Source organism: Odocoileus virginianus, chromosome 2, assembly GCF_023699985.2.
Source record: "Odocoileus virginianus isolate 20LAN1187 ecotype Illinois chromosome 2, Ovbor_1.2, whole genome shotgun sequence".
NCBI lineage: Eukaryota > Metazoa > Chordata > Mammalia > Artiodactyla > Cervidae > Odocoileus > Odocoileus virginianus.
This window is the reverse complement of record NC_069675.1, coordinates 69260506-69280266: the sequence shown is the minus strand read 5'-3', so window position 1 is coordinate 69280266 and position 19761 is coordinate 69260506. Positions and strand designations below refer to the sequence as shown.

Genomic DNA, 19761 nt, shown 5'->3' with positions numbered 1-19761 from the left:
GGCAAGATCACACACACACACACAAAACATAAAAACTGAGAACTTTATTTGATGAACTTACTGATGACTGTAGCCTGGGAATCAGATTCTTGGATAGCTCTGAAGAACTGTTCCTTAAAGGTAAGGGAGGAGCCAGAATATATAGTTTTTGCTGGGGAAAACAAAAAACCTATGGTTGAACATTAATCCTAATGTTAACATTAATCCTCCTATTCACACATACACACAAAAAAACAGATACCTCAAGTTAATGATTTTAGTGCTTTACTTTGTATGGGGCAATGCAGGAGTCTGGGCTTACTGAAATTATTCCTTTGATACGCACCTTAACCACGGAGGGCCAGCATCCTGTTTTTCTCCAAACTGAATCCCCGCAGGGTGCACATGCACTGCTGGGGGTGGCTTTATGACCACCATTTCCTGAAATGGCAAATTACATTCTTTGTCCACAATATCCACCCTGATTCCTCTTTACTTTTCTCAGAAAACCAATCTTCTGAGGCCCCAAGCCTTGCTGCTATCTGGGTTCACTAACGTCAACCTTACTTTCTACCTGGAAAGTGTAGTCTAGCCAGACCTGCAGACACGTGGAACCTCATTGTAGGTCAATGGCTCCCAACCCCTCGGGTGTCCACATGGTTGCCTCTGTCTGGAACGACCCTCTTCTGCACCTGGAGCAATTCTGCTCATCCTTCAAGCCCCTGCTCAAAGCTCCCCTGAATTCTAGCACATGGGGTTACTGTGAAAACTGAGGTCACAGAGGTCAAACTCTTGGCACAGACTGGGTGGTTGTTCCAGGACAGCTCAGATTGTCTCTGTCATGCCCTTACTCCCACCCCTCTCGGGGGATCCCTCCTTTCCACAATCCTGTCTGCCTTTTACAGGCTTCCCTGGTAGCTCAGATGGTAAAGAATCTGCCTGCAATCTGGAAGACCCGGATTCAATCCCTAGGTCAGGAAGATCCTGTGGAGAAGAGAATGGCTACCCGCTCCAGTATTCTTGCCTGGAGAATCCCATGGACAGAGGAACCTGGGGGGCCACAGTCCACAGGGTCGCAAAGAGCTGGACCCGACTGAGCGACTGACACTGCCTCTCACACATCCTCACGTTGCTGCATGGTGACTGGTGAACTCACTGCTCTCCTCTGTGAAATCCCAACTCCTTGAGGTCTCTTGCTTGTCTTTGGGGTCCCTTCCCCTTCCCCTGGCACTTAGAGGGTTCCAAGTGTATTTGCCTATAAATCCTTTTGTCTCCCGACTCCAGAGATAGCAGTTTGATGAATGATCAGAACATCGTGATAAATTAAAATTCATTTTATGATGTGACTGTGGAGACAAAGACTGTGCTACTAGTGACATCATGTCGGGCTGATGACACCACTAATCATTAGTAATGTTTGTTTCAAGACAGTGTCCTTGGCTTGATACGAATGGGGAGAACAGTCCAGAGACCCCAAGTGCATCATAGCGCTGTAGTGTCATAGCCCACAGGGATGGGCTATGCAGCTGGTGTTGGACTGAGCTGGTCTACTCCTTGGGACAGAAATTCATTCATCTCTACATGCCCCAGCATCTCACTCAGTATTTCTGGAAAACTGAAGTAAACCTTTCACCTGAAACTGGTGGTGGTGTTGAAGATAAGTGCAGAAGAAACCTCCTTCTGCATCTCTCGACTTCCCCACTGACTGAAAAGAACAGGCCACATTGTAGGAAAGTTCCTGGATTGTCTGTGGGTCACAGACACACTCCATGCCCACATATACCTCTGGGCAAAGGCACTGCCATTCCCCACTGTGGGACAGCCCTTCCCCTCTATCCTGTGACTTCCCAATATTGCCAAAAACCTCACTTAAACACCTTCTCTATCAGGTCTTCCTGGTCCAGCCCCTTGAGCGTTTTTCCTGATTCAACACTGGTCATCATCACAAGGTCAAGGCAGTCTTAGGGCAGGCAGGAGGGGTGGGCAGGCAGGCCCCATCTCCGCAGCTCTAGCAACAAGATCTGCAGTGGTGAGGCAATGTGCTCACTGGGTCTGAAGCACATCCTCCAAGGTCTTGAGCTCCAGCCTGTGGTATGACACGAGCAAGGGCTGCAGACAGAGACCCAGAGGTGAGGACAGAGGGCAGCTGGGAGCTGAGAACCAGGAGTAGGACTTCAAAAGCTGAGACGCCGTTGAACATAAAGCCCTGAGCGGGGAGAGCAGTGGGTTGAGACTGGTGGAGGGGCTTAGCAGAAAGCACAGATCTGGGGGACACTGAAGAATCTGCGTCCACCCCCCCCACCCCCCCCATAACTCAGTAGTGTGATCAAAAGCAAACCACTTGGCTTCTCTCAATTTGGTTTCCTTTGCTATAAAATGGTCTCCTAGGAGCAGGAACTAGACTCTTACACCACTTTTCTGGAAGATGTGAGCCACACCACGGGTTGGGATCTCTAGGCACTAGTCTCAGGCCTCCTGGGAGTTCCCTGGGTACCCTGCAGAGACGAGATTCCCATGTGGGGCGTTTCTACTTTGTGGCTTGCCTCTGACATTGTTTAGCTCAATTTCTCTAAAGGGTTTATAGAGCGCTGTAACATCCACGGATGCAATCTCATTGCATCGTCCCATCAGCCTCTTTTGCAGATTGGGAGACCTGGGGCCCTGATTTGCCAGTCACTCTGTGGGGACCTGAGCTCGCAAATCCCGCTCGAGAGAGCACCCGCACCGAGGTCGCGGGCGCAGAAGCCCGGCACCGGAGCCCTCCCTGGGGCGGAGCGAGCCGGCGAGGGGCGGGGCCTTTTCGGGTCACGTGACTCCCGGCCCGGAAGCGCTCGCGCCCGACACCCCCTGGTGACCGGGTAGCTAGCTACCATCTCGAGCGAGCGCGGAGATTGCGGGGGGTCTCTGTAGTATCGCGCTCCCCGCATCCGCCGCCATGGCCTGGACCAAGTACCAGCTGTTCCTGGCCGGGCTCATGCTCATCACCGGCTCCATCAACACGCTCTCGGCAAAGTGAGTCCGGGCCTGGCCTGGAGGGGTGGGGGCTTGGCAGGGTTTGCAGCCGCCCGCAGGGGCGCTGGTGACCCCCGCCCTCCTCCTGCGCCCTCCCCCTTCGCGGCTGTCATTTCCTGGCCTCACCAGCCAGCCCAGTTTCTCTGATCGGTTCACGCGGTTTACGGACCACCCAAGAGGTGCAAGGCACCGGGGAATGCGAGGAGGAGCGAGCAGTGTCCTCGCTGGAGATCCGAGCCCCCGCTTTGATCCCAGCGAATCACTTTCCAACTCAACATCTTTAATGGGAGGGCGTTCTTCTCCGCTGCCCCTTCCAAGGTGGCATCAGGGGCGCGGCCCTCCAGGAACTGTGGGCCAGGGAGGGATACGATAGATGCCACGTTAGCCGAGTGACCCGTGAGCATGGAGTGTTGCGATGACAGAGTAGGGGGTGCTCCAAGGGCTCCTCCTGGAGAACTGGTTTCAGCTGGGCCTTGAAGCTTGTGTGGAATTTCTGCTGTGGTGGGAACCTCGAGGCAGGAGCAGCAAGGCCAGTTCTAAGGGGATTGTAACTCGCTTCAAATGCCCAGGCTGGATTTTATCCCACAATCAAAGAGAGGCTTTTGAGAAAGTGATTCAGTGAACCTGGTGGTCAAGGTGAAAAGTAATTTGCTGGAGGGAATACCACTCCAGGGCTGCTGCACAGCAGATGAGGGGACCTTGGAGGTGGAGGTGAGGTGGAAAGGGAAGGGCCAGGTGGGAGAAACCAGGTGCAGAGTGAAACCACGAGGCCTGACCCACAGGATCAAATAGTCACTCCTGGGCTTCTGCCTGGGAGAACAGGAGTGTTATTAACCCAGACAGGGCAGGCAGGGGGAGTTCTGCTCTGATGTCAGAGGGTGTGGTGCTCATGGGCCCGTAAGGACAGTCCTCAGAAGGTTGGGAGTTGATGACCTGGGGCTGTCATGAGGCAGCAGGACCCAGCACAGTCTCCTCTTTGTAAAAAGCAGGAGGCCCCGAAAGGCAGCCCCTTCTCTTGATGGCCCTTTGGCTCTTTCTCTGTCCCTAGCTCGGCACCAGGCCTTCCTGCCCCTCTGCCCACCACGAGCCCCAATACCCAGAGCCCAGACTTTCTCTGAGCCAGTTCCAAGGTGCATGTGGAAGACAGTAGATAGTGACCCTCTCCCAGTCAGACCTCACTTCCACCTGGGTCTTGCCAGGCTCGAAGCAAAGGGGAGTCACTCCAGTCACCCTGAGGGCGGTGCCCCAGGCCCGTGGGGGTCCTGGGGATGGTTGTATCTTACTCATTTGCTAGAGTGTTTTTCCCCAGCACACTCCATCAGTGATGTGAGAAATGCCCTAGAAGAGAGGTCTTGGAGAGAGGTCTTCTGTTCAATTCTTCAGACATATATAAGGTACTTAGAGTATGGGAGCCTAGACTCAGGGAAGAAGACAGAAGTGACCAAGAGAAAGTCCTGGCCTTTGAGATGCTTAGAATCTGCAGTGGGTGAGACAGATGTGTACATGCTTGACAAGCACAGTGTCCTCCCTTCTCCACAGGAACGTGGACCTCTGGGTGGGGCCCACCTGTCTCTCCCACTGGGCTCTGGCCAGCCATGTCTGTGTCTTGTGCTGGGCTCCTGGGCCCTGAGGCCTCCTGAAGGGTGCTCCTCTTGCTGAGCACTTAGCTATAAAGGAAACTCCACCTGAGGTCTTCCATCTCTGTTAGGATCTGAAGGCCACAGAACAAGTCATTGGCCATCAGTCCCACAAGCCAAGGCCTCAGTCTGGTGCTTACGGGGTGGCTGTGATCTGCCAAGGCCACTGTCCCCACGGAGAGCTGAGTTACTACTGAGGTTACCTGTGCTGACTCAGCTCCTTCCTTAAAGAGATCCAAACCAGTCTGATGAGAAACCAGAAGATCCTCAGCCCCAGGAGGCTTTGTCCCTGGAGGCCACCTGAGAGGCCAGAAAGAGGCTTCCAGGTGGGGACCCAGCCCTTGCCTGTGACCTGATGTGGGGTTTTTCAGGAGCCTCCCTCCCTGTGACAGGCCCTAGTATTGGACCCTCAGCAGTGTTCTGAGGCCAGAATGTGAGAAGGATGCTGTCAGAGAAAGAACATGGGAAAGCAGCGGTGTACATCCTGATGGGGATTTTCAATTTGAAATCACACTCTCACCTCCAGGTTCCAGCAGGAACAGACAGATGGGAATGTGACCACAGCAAGTAAGTGCTAACCAGCTAATACACAGACACAGAGAATAGCATGTACCAGGTCCTGCCCCAGCCGCCTTTTGTGAGTTAATGAATTCTCATTATCACCCTATGAGGTAGATACATTTCTTGTCCCTGGATAAGGAAAGTGAGATTCTGGAAAGAGGAACTTGCTTGCCCAAGTTCAACTGAGCTATGAAGGGACAGAGTTTGATTTTGAGCCTAAGTAGTCTGGTTCTAGAATCCATGCTCTTAACCGCCAATATGGATGAGGCTGGGGACTTCTCTAGTCATTCTCAGGGGCATTTAGAGTTGTTAGAAGCATAGAAGTTATCCATTCTAATCCCTACAATTTACAGTCAAGGTCCCAAGGAAAGTTTTTGTGTATGTGATTCAGCTGGTTGGTGTCTAGAACCTAGCTCTCAGCATTTTGGTCCAGTCCCCCAAACTTCCTCTTCCTTGGGGCTTTCTCTTACACCTCCCTGGACAAAAACAGGCAAGCATGTGCCTATGGATGCTGTAACCCTATCAGCGGCATCTCCCCTCCCTGCCATCGGAGTGCCCTCGCTCTGGGGCCAGGTGGCAAGCATCTGAAGCCTCTGTCTCAGCACTCACTCAGGGTTCAGGTTTAGAGTCTCCAGTAGCCTTTTGCAGTGTCTGGGCTGTTGAGTGAGCATGATTTTTCCCTCCCCGGCTTCTTGGGAGGACTGAAGACAGTGGATGAGGAAGTGGACGTAAGCACGTGTACTGGGACCATTGGTCAGCTGTCTGCTGGAGGAGGTCACTGCCCACTCAGGAGGTGTTGGGTGCCCTGCAAGGAGCCAGCCTGCCTGGGCTGGGCTGGGCTCGGGGTCACTTGCGTGCAGAAGGGAAAGTCATGGATCAGGCAGGCCCCTGGGTGTGGGCAGAGGTCCCCTCCCTTCTCCTTTCTGTGACTCCTTCTCCCCAGACTACCAGGCCTTCTGCTGGTGCACCTCCTAGAGACCAGACATTTCAGCTTCCCCTGGCACTGTGTGGGGCTGTCTGCCAGAACCAGTGAGCCTTTTGGAACTGTATCCTCCTGAATCCAGCTGGGGTTCTGCACATAAAGAGCCAGGGTCAAGTAGACACTCAGGAAGGCTCAGCTTCCCTCCTAAACTTCTGCAGGCTGTGAAGCCCACCCCTCCCATGAAGGGGCCATGGGGCCATGTTCTCCAGCCATTAGACCTGCTGGGTCCTGGGCAGCCTTGCCAGCTGCCCCTCCCCCCAACCCTGTGAGCAGCACAGGATAATTGCTTCCAAGGGGTTAATGCCGGCTGGAGAAAGCCTGAAATCTGGAGAAAGCCTGCAATGGGGAGGGCAGTGTAGGAGAGGAGAGAGCATGTGGTTTGGCAGCTGTGGGGTTAGATGAGTCACTGGGCCTCTCCAAGCTTCAGTTTCATCTATAAAATGGGTACAAAATCCCTGCCGCACCTCTTATGCATGGTGTAAGAGCTCCTGAGAAGTCTTCTTAGCCTTAAGAGATGGAAGGGCTGTCATCATGTCTTACCACGTGAGCCACCTGCTATGACACCCAGAGGGTGGAGAAGCCCTGGGGCCCTTCTTAAGGTCCGGAGCAGGAGAAAGAGGCTGACTCATCAGGATGTGAGCAGAAATGGCCCGGATTCTATGGGAAGAGGACACACACTGATGGATCCGAGGCAGCCACGCCAGCCACTTCCTCAGCCTCTGACCGCCACCCCCAGCCCCACGCAGACACACACACACACCCCTCTCTGGGAATGCTGAGCCTGGAGTTTTGACTGGGCCAGGCCACAACAGCATGACTCATCCCCCAGGAAGGCGAGCCCACCCCGCAGGCCTCTGAGGCCCAGGGAACTCTGAAGGAACCCACTTCTGACAGTGGGAGGCACTTCCTCATGTGGCCTCAGCCTGAGCCTCCTGGGTCCCCACAGGCCTCCTGCCCTAGGGACCACAGCTGTCCCCAGAAAAGAGTGTCCAGAGAGCGGGGGGGCCCACCTCAGCCAGGGAAGTGGAAAGGATCAGGAGGAAGAAGGTCCTTGGTATTGAGGAAGGAGCACAGAGCAGGGGGTGGAGGCTCATGGGCACTAGAACTTCCCTGTGTGCCCCAAGCCCTCTCTGGCCCCTAGGTTTCTTGTCTGTGAAACCAGGAGCTTCCCGAGATGATGGCCAAGTTTGTCCTCCTCTTTCGGCACTCTGTGGCCCTCCAGCTTCCTCGTCCTGCAGGATGGGTCGCAGAGGAGAGAGTCTCCCTGGAAGCCTCAGGTGGAGTGGAGCTGGGGCCACACCCACCCAGCTCAGAGGAAAATTTTGCAATAAGGAGTTCGTTATCTGAGCCACCATCAGCTCCCTGTCTTGTTTTTGCTGACGGTATAGAGCTTCTCCATCTTCGGCTACAAAGAATATAATCAATCTGATTTCAGTATTAATCATATAGTGATGTCTATGTGTAGAGTTGTCTCTTGTGTTTTTGGAAGAGGGTGTTTGTTATGACCAGTGCATTCTCTTGGCAAAGCTCTTAGCCTTTTGTCCTGCTTCATTTTGTATTACAAGTCCAAACTTGCCTGTTACTCCAGATATCTCCTGACTTCCTCCTTTTGTATTCCAGTCCCCTGTGATGAAAAAGACGTCTTTTTTTTTTTTTTTTTGGTCTTAGTACTAAAAGGTCTTGTAGGTCTTCATAGAACTGCTAAAGCTTCATCCTCTTCGGCATTACAACAGCAGAGGAGAAAGAGGGAGAAGAGACAGAAAAGAACTTTTATTGACTCCCTGCCATCTGCCAGGTCTTTTAAGTCTTATTTATTACTTTTGCGAGTTCATCAGTGTTGGCATCATTATCCCCATTTTATAGGTGAGAAATCAATAACTCACCCAGCCTGTGACATTCAAAAGTCTGAAGTCTGACCTTTCCACATATCCTGCTAACTTTTCTGAAAATAAGTTCAAGCAGGTGGATTTGGCCCTAGATCCACCCATTAACTGTATGAGGCTGAAACGGCTCTCTCCCGCCCAAGGCCTAAAGTCCCCATCTCTAAAATGAGGGTCCTTGTTATAAGACTTAAACCACACTGCCCACATGAAGTGCTCAGCCAGTTCAAGGAGTAGTACAGGTCTGGTACAAAGTCAGTGCACAATAAACTGTGCATTTATTAATACACATTAGGGAAGCGTTTTTCAAGGAGACAAATGCTATCCCATTGGGGAGTCACTGATGTCACCCCCAGATGAGCCAGGGCTGGCTTTTGGCACTTGTTCTGTGCTACCTGAGGGCTTCTGTGACTGTGCAGTGAGCCAAACCTTTCCCAGGGCCAAGATGGGAAGCCTGACTCCTTCCTAAAGTGACTGCAGGCCTGAACTCCTCCCTGGCCCAAAGAGGCTGGGCTGGGCAGCCTGTCTTGACACCTAATCCCTGGGGCTGTAAACCTGCCCCAGTCCCTCAGATACAAAAAGGTTCCATTTCCCCTGCTGGGAACCTGCCCAGTCCAGCCTGTTCAGGCAGACCCAACCCTTGGAGAAAGGAGACAGCACCAGGGGAGGGGAGGAGGCTTAGCACCAGCCCTCCAGCACTCCTCAAGGTGCCCATCCCTAGGGAAGGGCAGGCCTGGCTGGTCCCACCAGCAGGGGGCAATTCAGACTAGGTGGCAGATTAGCACTGTGTATTTGGACTGTAGTCCACCACCTGCCTATTTGTCCAGTGGGGTCTAGAAGTCCGTCCATTCAACCCAAACAGTGTAAACTTGTGTATAATAAGGTTCTAGGAGCAAAGAAAGCTGTGGAAGTTACTGGAGGCTGAGCGCACATCCTCTAGTGACAGTGACCATGGGACCAGAAAGTGACGACAGGTGTGAGTGGTGACCATCAGATGCAGAGGCAGCAGCCCAGGGGAGTTCCTGGAGATGGCCCCACCGCCAGATCGGGGGTCTTCTTGAGCCTGCCAGTCTGCGCTCTGGGTGCGGCCCCAGGAGGGAGAAGGGGCTTTCATACCAGCCCTTGTCCTAGGCTTCTGGTTGACCACGAACTTGGCAAGACCTCCCTTGTTCCTCCTGGAGGAGCCCTGGGAACTCTCTCTGACCTGCTCACTCGCTCCAGGGCTGTTGTCTCTGTGCCCTTAGTAAAGCTTGACCTCTTCGCTCTCCCTGCTTCTCTCTCTTTGGCTCAGCTGCCTCACCGAGGCCTTCCGCCAGGGCTCTGTCTGTGACAATGAGTCTGGCAGGAGAGTGGGCTACCTGGGTAGGCCGTGCAGGTGGCAGCTGGCCTACGTGCCAGGTCCTCTCCTGCACGGGGAGGGATCCCCGAGTCAGAATCTACCGCAGGTCAGGCAGAAGTGAGACCCCTTGGAGAACAGGCAGTTTCTGTCCTTAGTGGGGGCTTTCTTTGCCCCTTTGATACTGGGTCTGGTTACATCCTGATCCCCCGACCCAGATTTCCTCTGCGTTCCCAACCAGGCACATCAGCATTTCTCCTTAAGGGTCCGTTGGCTCCCCTGTGTGTGACCTCCACTGTTCCCAAGCAAGCACTGGTCCTAACATCCCTCCTCACATCTTTGGGAGTGGATGGGGTCTCTCACCTTGAGATAAGTCTGCCATAGCCCTGTTTTGTTCACTCACCCTAGGATGTGTTCAGATTTCTTTGTAGATGTGGTCTCTCCCTCCCACTTCGTGCTGCCATCACTGCTCAGCCCTCCCTGCCTGCTGCCTGCATCTGGGCATCGTGCCCTTGCCCGAGGCTGTGGGACAGCGCTCCCAGGGAAGTCCCGCCTTGTGTGTGTTCCTCGCTCAGCCGTGTCCGACTCTTTATGACCCCATGGACTGTAGCCCGCCAGGCTCCTCTGTCCATGGGGATTCTCCAAGCAAGAATACTGGAGTGGGTTGCCATTTCTTTCTCTAGAGGATTTTCGCAACCCAGGGACTGAACCCAGGTCTCCCTGGTTCAGGATCTTTGTCAAACCCAGACCTGCAGGTGGAGTGGCCCCTGCTCGGGGCTCAGGAGGCACAAGGCTTCCCTGCCCTCTGGGAGCTGAGGCTTGTGCAGAGAGGAGCTGGAAGATGGGTGGGGATCACATTGTAGCTGCTGTTGACAGATATCGTTAGGAAGGACATTTCAGAAGTCCCAGGTGGCACTAGTGGTAAAGAACCTGCCTGCCAGCACAGGAGATGCAAGAGACGTGGGTTTGATCCCTAGGTCAGGAAGATCCCCTCGTGGAGGAAATGGCAGTCCATTCCAGTATTCTTGCCTGGAATCCCATGGACAGAGGAGCCTGGTGACCCTATGGCCCATAGGGTCGCAAAGAGTCAGACGCGATTGCAGTGACTTAACACACACATTTTAAAGATAGCCACTGCCTATGCATGGGGTGCTCTGGTCCGGTGTGGGGGAAGCATAGGCAGGTCAGTGGCCCACAGAAAGTAGCCCTAGGCCTGCGTTGACCTGAGTCAGCAGTGTGATATGGCAGGTAACAGTCCAAGCCAGGTCAACTAACTAGGATGTCCAACACGTGGGAGGGGCCTCCCTGTTGCCCAGTTCCATCCAGGCCAGATCACATGCCTTGGGTCTGGGCCTGGGCCCACCGGAGCACTTCCAGATGTCAGCAGCCAGGGAGGGAAAGGTTAGCAAGGGCTGGAGCTGCTTAACCAGAAGATTCAGAAGGTGGAAACATCTCCAAGTATATGAAGGGCTTTCAGATGAAAGAGAGTTTCAATTCCAGGGACATAACACAGCCCAGTGAAAATGAAATTCAGGGGCAAAAGCTTTAGTGACAGACGTTGGTCGGTGTGGAATGGTTGGTAGCAGCTGCCCAGAGCACTGTGCCATGACAGGTTCTGGACTCGGTGGGGCCACATGCCAGAGTCAGCCCATCTGCTGGGCGCTGGCTGGCAGGCTGCTCCACAGTGCCATGTCCTTGCCACCTGCTTCTAAGCCACTGCTAGAGAAACTGGCCGGACCCTTCAGGTTATGTGAAGGTGACCGGGCGGTCTGTGGCAGGTGGCCCTTTCCCAGGGCCCTTGTGACCTGCAGGCCAGAGACTCGATATTTTTTGAGCATGGGGCCTTTGATAGTTTGGTGAAGCCTAGAGTAGTGTTTTGAAGTGTGCAAATAAAACCCCGAGGCTTACAGAAAAAGCTAATTGCATTGAAATAAGATTATCCAGACATTAAAAAAGCTAGTTTGTAATATAGTAAAAGGTATGTGCATGCAGTTCTTAACACATGAAATTAAAAGCAGTGGGTCTAATTATTGTAATTTTTGACTAGTGATGAGTGTAAGTGATACTTCACAGTACCTACAATGACTCGAATGTGAAAATGAGAATAGCTGTGATTTCCATGTGTGACAGAGCTGTAGGTCCTGCAATAGTATAATTTGAAGAAATGCTAAATTTCTGCTAGCGGTTCATGAGATTTCAGCTAAAGGTGCCCAGGCCCCCACTTTCTGTCGCAACTCCCAGGTGAAGACCGCTTACCGTGAAGACTAGCCCCTTCAAGGGGGAACCCCACTCTGGGCCGAGTCCCTTAAGTCTGGCCTCTTGGCATCAGGAGGCGTGAGCTCTCTGCAGGCCTGGGACCAGGTGGGGGAACCCATGCACTGCAGGGTTTGACCTTCTCTCTGTCTGCTGCAGGTGGGCGGACAACTTCGTGGCCCCAGGCTGTGGAGGGAGCCAGGAACACAGCTTTCAGCACCCCTTCCTCCAGGTATCTGTTCCTCTCCTCTCCCAGCTCTGTCTCCCAGGTCTCAGGGCAGGTGCCCCCATGAGGCCCTGCTGTTTCCTGTCCTAGGGGTGGAGTCTTCCCTTGCTCCCTACTTCTCTCTCTCCCTCCCCAGAACACAGGCCAAGGTGTGGGGTGCCCCTGAAAGGGGCCAAAGGCCCTGTTCCCCGTAGGAGGCCTGCACAAGTCCTGGTGAGTGGTCATGTCCTAGACACTGTGAGGCCAGCCCTCACCACGACAAAGTCAGGACTCATTTGGAAAAATCAACCCCTAGTAAAACTTGCTCTCCAACCATGGGGAGCCCAGACCCTCTGAGACAGGGCAGGCACCACCAGTGGAAGCTACCTTATTGCTGAACTAGGAAGTGGGTGAGACAAATTTCAGCCTCAGTTCTGCCAGCAACCTGCTCTGTGACCTTAAATAAGTTCTCGAGCCTCTCAGGGTCTCAGTTTCTCCATATGGAACTTGACCAGGAAGTGGCCTAGACTGGTGGGTTTTCCGGCCAGGCTCTATAGCCTTAGGGTTTCCATCGAGGTGCCTGAGGAACTAAGGAGTAGATGTAGGAGGCAGCAGCTCCCACACAGGAGCTCTGCGTTTATCTGTTTTCCATGTTGGGTTTATAGGTAAACTCTTATTTGAAGAAAGATTTTTTTTTTTTTTAATTTTTGTTATGGGACTTCCCTGGTGGTCCAGTTGTTAGGACTCTGTGCTTTCACTGCTGAAGGCATGGGTTTGATCTCTGGTCAGGGAGCTAAGATCCCAAAATCGTGTAAACTGTTAGTCGCTTAGTCATGTCTGACTTTTTGCCACCCCATGGACTGTAGCCCGCCAGGCTTCTCTGTCCATGGGATTCTCCAGGCAAGAATACTGGAGTGGGTAGCCATTCCATTCTCCAAGAGATCTTCCTGACCCAGGGATCGAACCTGGGTCTCCTACATTGCAGGCAGATTCTTTACCATCTGAGCCACCAGGGAAACCCAAACTGTGTGGCATGGCCAAAAGAAAAAAAAAAATTAGCTGCAGGTGAACCTCCTTCCAGCTCTGAACTGGCCTGGTCTGTCCCTGCAGGCAGTGGGCATGTTCCTGGGAGAGTTCTCCTGCCTGGCTGCCTTCTACCTCCTCCGGTGCAGAGCTGCGCGGCACCCAGACACCAGCACAGATCCCCAGCAGCCCTTCAACCCTCTCCTTTTCCTGCCCCCAGCCCTCTGCGACATGACAGGGACCAGCATCATGTATGTGGGTGAGTCGCCAGGCCAGGCTGCCAAGGGCTCAAACTGTAGCCCCAGGGGGATGCTGGTGAAAGAGCCTCCCCCACCCCCAGCTCATCTTCGGTTCAGTAGCTCAGCCGTGTCTGACTCTTTGCATGGACTGCAGCACACCAGACCTCCCTGTCCATCACCAACTCTTGGAGTTTACTCAAACTCATGTCCATTGAGTCGGTGATGCCATCCAACCATCTCATCCTCTGTCTCATCCTCATCAATTCATCTTCAGTCCCCCTTTACACACACACACACACAACAGCTCATCTTCAGCTCCCCCTTTACACACACACACACACACACCTTTACACACACATAGCACCAGCATTCACTGAGTACTTAGTACTTAGTACGTGTCAAGCCTGAGGACACCTCAGTGAACAGAGCAACCGGGCCCTCAGGAGCTCACGTCATACATCTTTCCTCTCCCAGCCCTGAACATGACCAGTGCCTCCAGCTTCCAGATGCTGCGGGGAGCCGTGATCATCTTCACAGGCCTGTTCTCGGTGGCCTTCCTGGGACGGAGGCTGGCGCTGAGCCAGTGGCTGGGCATCCTCGCAACCATCGCCGGGTTGGTGGTGGTGGGCCTGGCCGACCTCCTGAGCAAGCATGACAGCCAGCACAAGCTCAGCGAAGTGATCACAGGTGTGGCTGGGGGCAGGCATCCAGGGGTTGCCCAGCACAGAGGCGGGGGAAAAAGCATTTGACAGGCTCTGGTGCCTGACAAGCCTCGGGGGAGGTTGTGCGGGGTACCAGCTGCTGGCCTGTACCTGCTTTTGAAGTGATAAGAGCAAGTGAGGGCCAAGCAGCATGAGGGAGGGGTGGGTAAGGAGTGGGGAGGTCGGAGGAGGGAGAGGGCTCGGGCTACATTTACTTACAGCCACACAACCTACAGGATCCAGGAGAGGAAACGCATGAACGTTTACTGAGCACTTACCCAGCGATCAGCCAGTTCTATGCACTGTGCTCATCATCACTGTCAGCCTTATGGTCCTGGAAAGGAAGGCCTGCAGCAGTTTTACTGTGAAGTGGCCACCCTGGTCCCTCAGAGGCAGAATTAAGCCAGAAATGTCCATCTCAAACCCCATTGCTTCTCAAAAGACCCACTTACCCCAGTTGTGCAGCCCTCAGACCCCTGGGCCTCTGGAGCCTCACCTGAGACGGGGGGCGGTGACAGTGCCTGCCCTGCTGGCCTGCCCCACCCCTCGGGAGCCAGGAGATCAGGCTCAGGGATGCCCTGCAGAGTCAGAGGCCATGGGGGGCTGTTCCATCCCTGAGGGAGCTGTCTCCCCGAGCCCTGGCCTCACCCTGGGCCCCTCCTTCTTCCCACAGGGGATCTGTTGATCATCATGGCCCAGATCATTGTCTCCATCCAGATGGTGCTGGAGGAGAAGTTTGTCTACAAGCACAACGTGCACCCACTGCGGGCAGTCGGCACAGAGGGTGCGTGTGAACATGGGCTGGCGGGAGGGCGCTGGGTGGGGTGAGCCCTGCAGGGTGGCACATGGAGAGAACATGTTGGGGGCCCGGTGGGTGCTGGGGGCCTCTGGGAGGGGTGAGCCTCCTACCTCCCATCCTTCTCTTCACCATGTACATGTTGACAAATACTCTGACATGTGCTGTGCACTCAGCCAGGAGCTAAAGGAGGACAGAGAGGAAGATGAATAAGATGCAAGCTGCACTTTAGGGGAGCTGACCACTTCCTAGAACTGACCAAGAAAGGAGCAGGCAGGCCACCTTTACTCAAGTGATAGTTCACTTGCCAGGCATATCTGAGTGTCACGGTCCAGGGAAGGTGGCATTCGGGCTGCAGGTTTCAGCAGGCAAGAGTGGGAAGGAGGGAACTGCAGACAGAGAGGAAATGTGGGGAGCTGGACATGAGTTTGGAAACCAGTGAGGAATAGTTTGGGCAGGGGTACAGGTTTGATGTTAGGGAAATAACCAGGAATTGAATATGTCAGGGCCATGTTGTAGAGAACCTTGAACATCAGGCAAGTGGATTTAGATCTTAAATTACAGGCAGGGAAAAACTACCAAAGGTTTTTGAGCAGGAAAGCAAATCAAAATCAGTGCTTTAAAAATATTAAACTAACAGGGTGGATTAGACCAAGGTGTGACCCTTGGTCTCCTCAGGGAGTTGGTTGTGCTTGGCGCACTGTGAGCTGAGGGCTTATGACAGAACGTGAACCACCTAAATCAGCTATGTCATCAAGCACACCGATTGCTTCCACTTGTTTTTTTTTCTAGCAAAACTTTCGGAGTGAAAGTGAAAGCATTAGTCACTCAGTCATGTCAGATTCTTTGCGACCCCACGGACTGTAGCCCGCCAGGCTCCTCTGTTCATGAGGATTCTCCAGGCAAGAATACTGGAGTGGGTAGCCATTTCCTCCTCCAGGGAATCTTCCCCACCCAGGTGTTGAATCTGGGTCTCCCACATTGCAGGTGGATTCTTTACCATCTGAGCCACCAGGGAAGCTACTCCTGAGTGAAGCAGTGCCTTGATTTACATTCCAGTCCAGCTCCTTGTCACAGACCAATGGCACTGAATTAGAGAGCTGTGTTTCTCCACACTTGGGAGAGCAATGTAGTGCTTGGAGCAAGCCAATCCTTCTGTCAGTGAATAGAACTGAATTTTAAAAAATGTCAGACAGCATTGTATGTTGTAAGGATAGCTGTTTTGTGGCAGTGTGTACATGCTTGTCCACTGGTCACAATATAAAGTCTATTTCCTGTTCTTGGTCCAGTCAGAAAACACAGGTTAAACGTGGAGAAGGGGCAGCCAGAGCCCATTCAGTAGGCAGTTTTGAGTTTCTAATGAGCAGGATGCCTCCAGGACCTGGAAGGAGCTGGTTTGAGGGTGGCTTGGCAGGGGTGGCCAGAGGTCAGCGGAGCCCCGGCAGGGCAGGACCGGGGCTCCAGCAGAGAACCTGACATGCTCCCTCCACTCCTGCAGGCCTCTTTGGCTTCATGATCCTCTCCTTGCTGCTGATACCCATGTACTACATCCCCGCCGGCTCCTTCAGCGGAAACCCTCGAGGTACCCTGGAGGACGCGCTGGACGCCTTCTGCCAGGTGGGCCGACAGCCGCTCATCGCACTGGCGCTGCTGGGCAACATCAGCAGCATCGCCTTCTTCAACTTCGCGGGCATCAGCGTCACCAAGGAGCTGAGCGCCACCACCCGCATGGTGCTGGACAGCCTGCGCACAGTTGTCATCTGGGCGCTGAGCCTGGCGCTGGGCTGGGAGGCCTTCCACCCGCTGCAGATCCTTGGCTTCCTCATCCTCCTGGCGGGCACCACCCTCTACAATGGGCTGCACCGCCCACTGCTGGCCCGCCTGTCCAGGGGCCGGCCCCCGGCCGAGGAAGGCGAGCGTGAGAGGCTGCTGGGGGGCTCTCGGACTGCCATCAACAATGCCAGCTGAGCCTCCTGCGGGGCTTCTGCCGCCACCTGGACGCTCCTTGTTCACCCTGAGGCTGAGGCCATGTGGGCTGGTGAACCTCAAGTGCTCTGTCCCCGAGGCCTCACCCCGCCCCCTCCCCACCGACCCCCACCCAGGGCAGCCACTGCCACAACATCCAGGTCTTCCTTTGTCACCACCCGTGCAGAGAGGTGTTACCCAGCCCCCTCTGAGGTCCGAGTGCCATGCCCAACCCCTGCCAGGCTTCCCCAGCCCCCCAGCCCCCTGGAATACTAGAGCTAAATCATGGGGTAGAATTGAAGCAGCCCTAGGGCTTCCTCTTTAGTCGTAAGCTAAATGTGGTTCTCCCAGGAAGAGAGGTCAGTGAGCAAATTCTAACAGAACTAAGCACCCCGTTTTCTAAAACTTGTAAGATATTCCCTAACTCTTTCTGGAGACTGAGGTTTCAGCTGGGGCCTTGCTTCAAACGCTGTGTGCTCCCCAGCCCTGTACCTGGTTCTTCTGGGCCTTGGCATCTTGCTCTGTACAAGGTGTCCACGGTGTAGGACCAACCTGGGGAAGGAGGAACAGCCCGTTTATTGGAAATGCCTCCTGGAAATGCCCGTGGTGCTCCTCCTCCTCCTCGCTCACACCCCCTGGGCCTCCCCACCTGGGAGAGATTACAGGGGGGTTTTCAGGCAGCCCTTGAGAACAGTTTTTATGAACTCTGATTCAGCCTCCATTTTAAAGCTGAGGAAGCTGAGTCCCAGAGTTTTAAGTTGTTTGACCCAAAGGGCTCTCCTGCCCGAGGCTCTGGCCATGCAGCCACATGACCGGGTGGCAGGCTGGGGTGTCGAGGGTGTTTGGGCCTCAGCTCCACCCCCAGCACCCCCATTCCATGGAGAGCCCTCCAGGGTGATGGGTCTCCCGGGAGTGTACCATTCAGAGTGATGCTGCTATCCCAGGCACGTGTTAGTGCATAACAGCCTACACAAGTGGATGCGGATGAGAAAACTGGCCCAGAGGAGTCAGGTGACGTCCTCATGGAACCAGTATTCCAAGCGCGGACTGCCTGATCCAAACCTGTGGCCCCACCTACGATACGAGTGTCTCTGGGATCTTTGGGCGGGGGTCCATCCTGTGCTCTTGTCCTCCTGGTAACCCACCCCTGAAGAGAGGGAACTGGTAGCAGAGACCCCAGGGAGCTGAGCAGCCCTTCTTTCCAGTGGTCCTCACTCTGTGGCAGTTTCTGGAGCCTCAGTTCACTCCCCTGGGCAGCTCCATCATGAAAACAAAACACCAAATGCCTTCCTTAAAATAGATCATCGGGGAAGGAATCTCTGACCAGCAAAGCCCTCGGGCTGTGGGGATCCAGCAGGTTCTTGCCATCCTGTACCCCCAACTCTGAGTCCCAGGGGGCCCTGAGCTCCTCTGGGCCATGGTATGTATCACAGGAGGAAGGAGATGGAGAGTGAGGAGGTAGGGACTAGAGCTGCTTAGGGGCCTTACAGTGTTGTTTCAGGCTTTTTATTTTTAAAAAAACAAAGGGAAATTGGCAATATGGACTTTTCTCTTTAGTGAGAAGGAAGAAGCACAAGGGTTAGGACATTCCTTGAGGTGATGTCTAGAATGTCAGAATGGAAAAACTCTAATGCACCAGAGAAATCATCCAGCCCCAATCCCCATTGTTCACATGAAGAAGTTGAAGCCCAGAGAGAATGACACTTAAGAATGCACAGAGCCAGGGACTGGCAAAGACAAATTTGCTGGTTCTCAGTCCTTGCCCTGTCCCGTTCTCCCATTGGAGTAGGGCTGGGAGCCTGAACCAAGAGTCCAGGACTGGCTAAAGTACACAAATCATGAACTGTGGATTTTAGCATTGAAGGGTTGTGGAGTGAGGGGCGGCAGAGCATGGGGAGAGGGAATCCTAGTCAGGCCTGCCACCACCTCCGGCACCTTGCTTTAGGTCTTCACATCTCTAAAATGGGGAGGCCTGTATCTCACAGGATGGCTGTGGGCATTAACCTAAGATAGTAAGTGGAAGGTGCCTGTAAGTGCTTACAGTGGAGTGTCCTGTCAGGCTGCTCTGCCCACCGGGGTGACTCTCAGGCACTGAGGTCCCAACAGAGCCCTGGCGCGGAGCATCAGTTTTGCTTGTGGGGGTGGGTGAGGACATCTTTTGTTACACTATTGTGGAGTAGAGTGTAAACCTCATGTCAATTATAAGATAAAACAGGATGCCTTGTGAAATTTTTATGTTGAACCTAAGTACCCCTCGGGGCTGTGGAGGCGTGTCCTCTCTGTCCTGGTCTCTGGGGGGCTTCAGAGGATGAGTGTGGGAGGCTGTGCTATGTCGTTCTGGTCATGGGGGTGGAGGGGGTAGGATCCCTACTCTCCCACTGAGTCTTGAGGGTTGTGGGGAACGTCTGCAGCTGTGGCCTACTGCTCTGAGCAAGGTAAGAGGGCCCTGGACCCCAAAATTAGAATTGACTGATAACAGACTTATAAACATCAGTTTAGATACAGTGTTATTCAGGCCATCTGCATTGTTGTGAACTGACCAGTCTGCCCCATTCACAGTGGTCCTGGAAAACCTTGGGGCTGGAGCATCCTCCAGGACTGCCATCCAGGCCCTGGAGGGGCTCTCAGGCTCACTGCCCCCAAGAGAGACTTAGGACCATGCCAGGCGGTTGCGTTTGCCTTCACTTGTCCAAAGGTCTCTTAACAATCGAACGGCACTCAAGGGGTCAGAGTCCCCTGATGAGGACGGTAGGAGGATTGGACTGAATGGCCACGTGGTGTTAGGGCGAAGAAGCAGAAAGGGCATCAGAGAGCTGTGTCTTCAGTCCACCCCTCCTTGACTGTGGCTTTAGACAAGTGATGTTACCTCTCCAGACCTTGGCTGCCTACAAGAGGGAGGTTCTTTGCTTCCTAAGTGTGTTTGCCTCCCTGATGTGCTTGCAGATTGATTTTTTTCTTTCATGTTTCCCTTGGTTAAGAGCCCACCCAGCCTTCTGTTGACTATATCCTTTGAAAATCTGAGGTCATCAGGGGGTTCCTCCTATAGCCATAAAAGTTTATAGATCACTCTTCTTCAGTAAGAACTCTTTGTCAAAAAAAATTTTTTTTTCATGTTTTAAAGAATTTTTATCAGAGTATAGTTTATGTAAAATGCTGTATTAGGGACTTGTCTGGTGGTCCCGTGGTTAAGAC

The 19761-nt window shown here is 53.7% G+C and overlaps 1 protein-coding gene across 1 annotated transcript; it reads left to right on the top strand.

Annotated features, from left to right (window-relative positions):
• The first annotated feature begins 2794 nt into the window (after window positions 1-2794).
• SLC35F6 (solute carrier family 35 member F6) lies at window positions 2795-18786 on the top strand. The gene is made up of 6 exons (XM_020913863.2): window positions 2795-2991; window positions 11800-11872; window positions 12956-13127; window positions 13582-13794; window positions 14482-14592; window positions 16103-18786. Exons 1-6 carry the CDS (start codon window positions 2915-2917, stop codon window positions 16570-16572), a joined length of 1116 nt encoding a protein of 371 aa, XP_020769522.2. The 5' UTR covers window positions 2795-2914; the 3' UTR covers window positions 16573-18786.
• The last annotated feature ends 975 nt before the right edge of the window (window positions 18787-19761 follow it).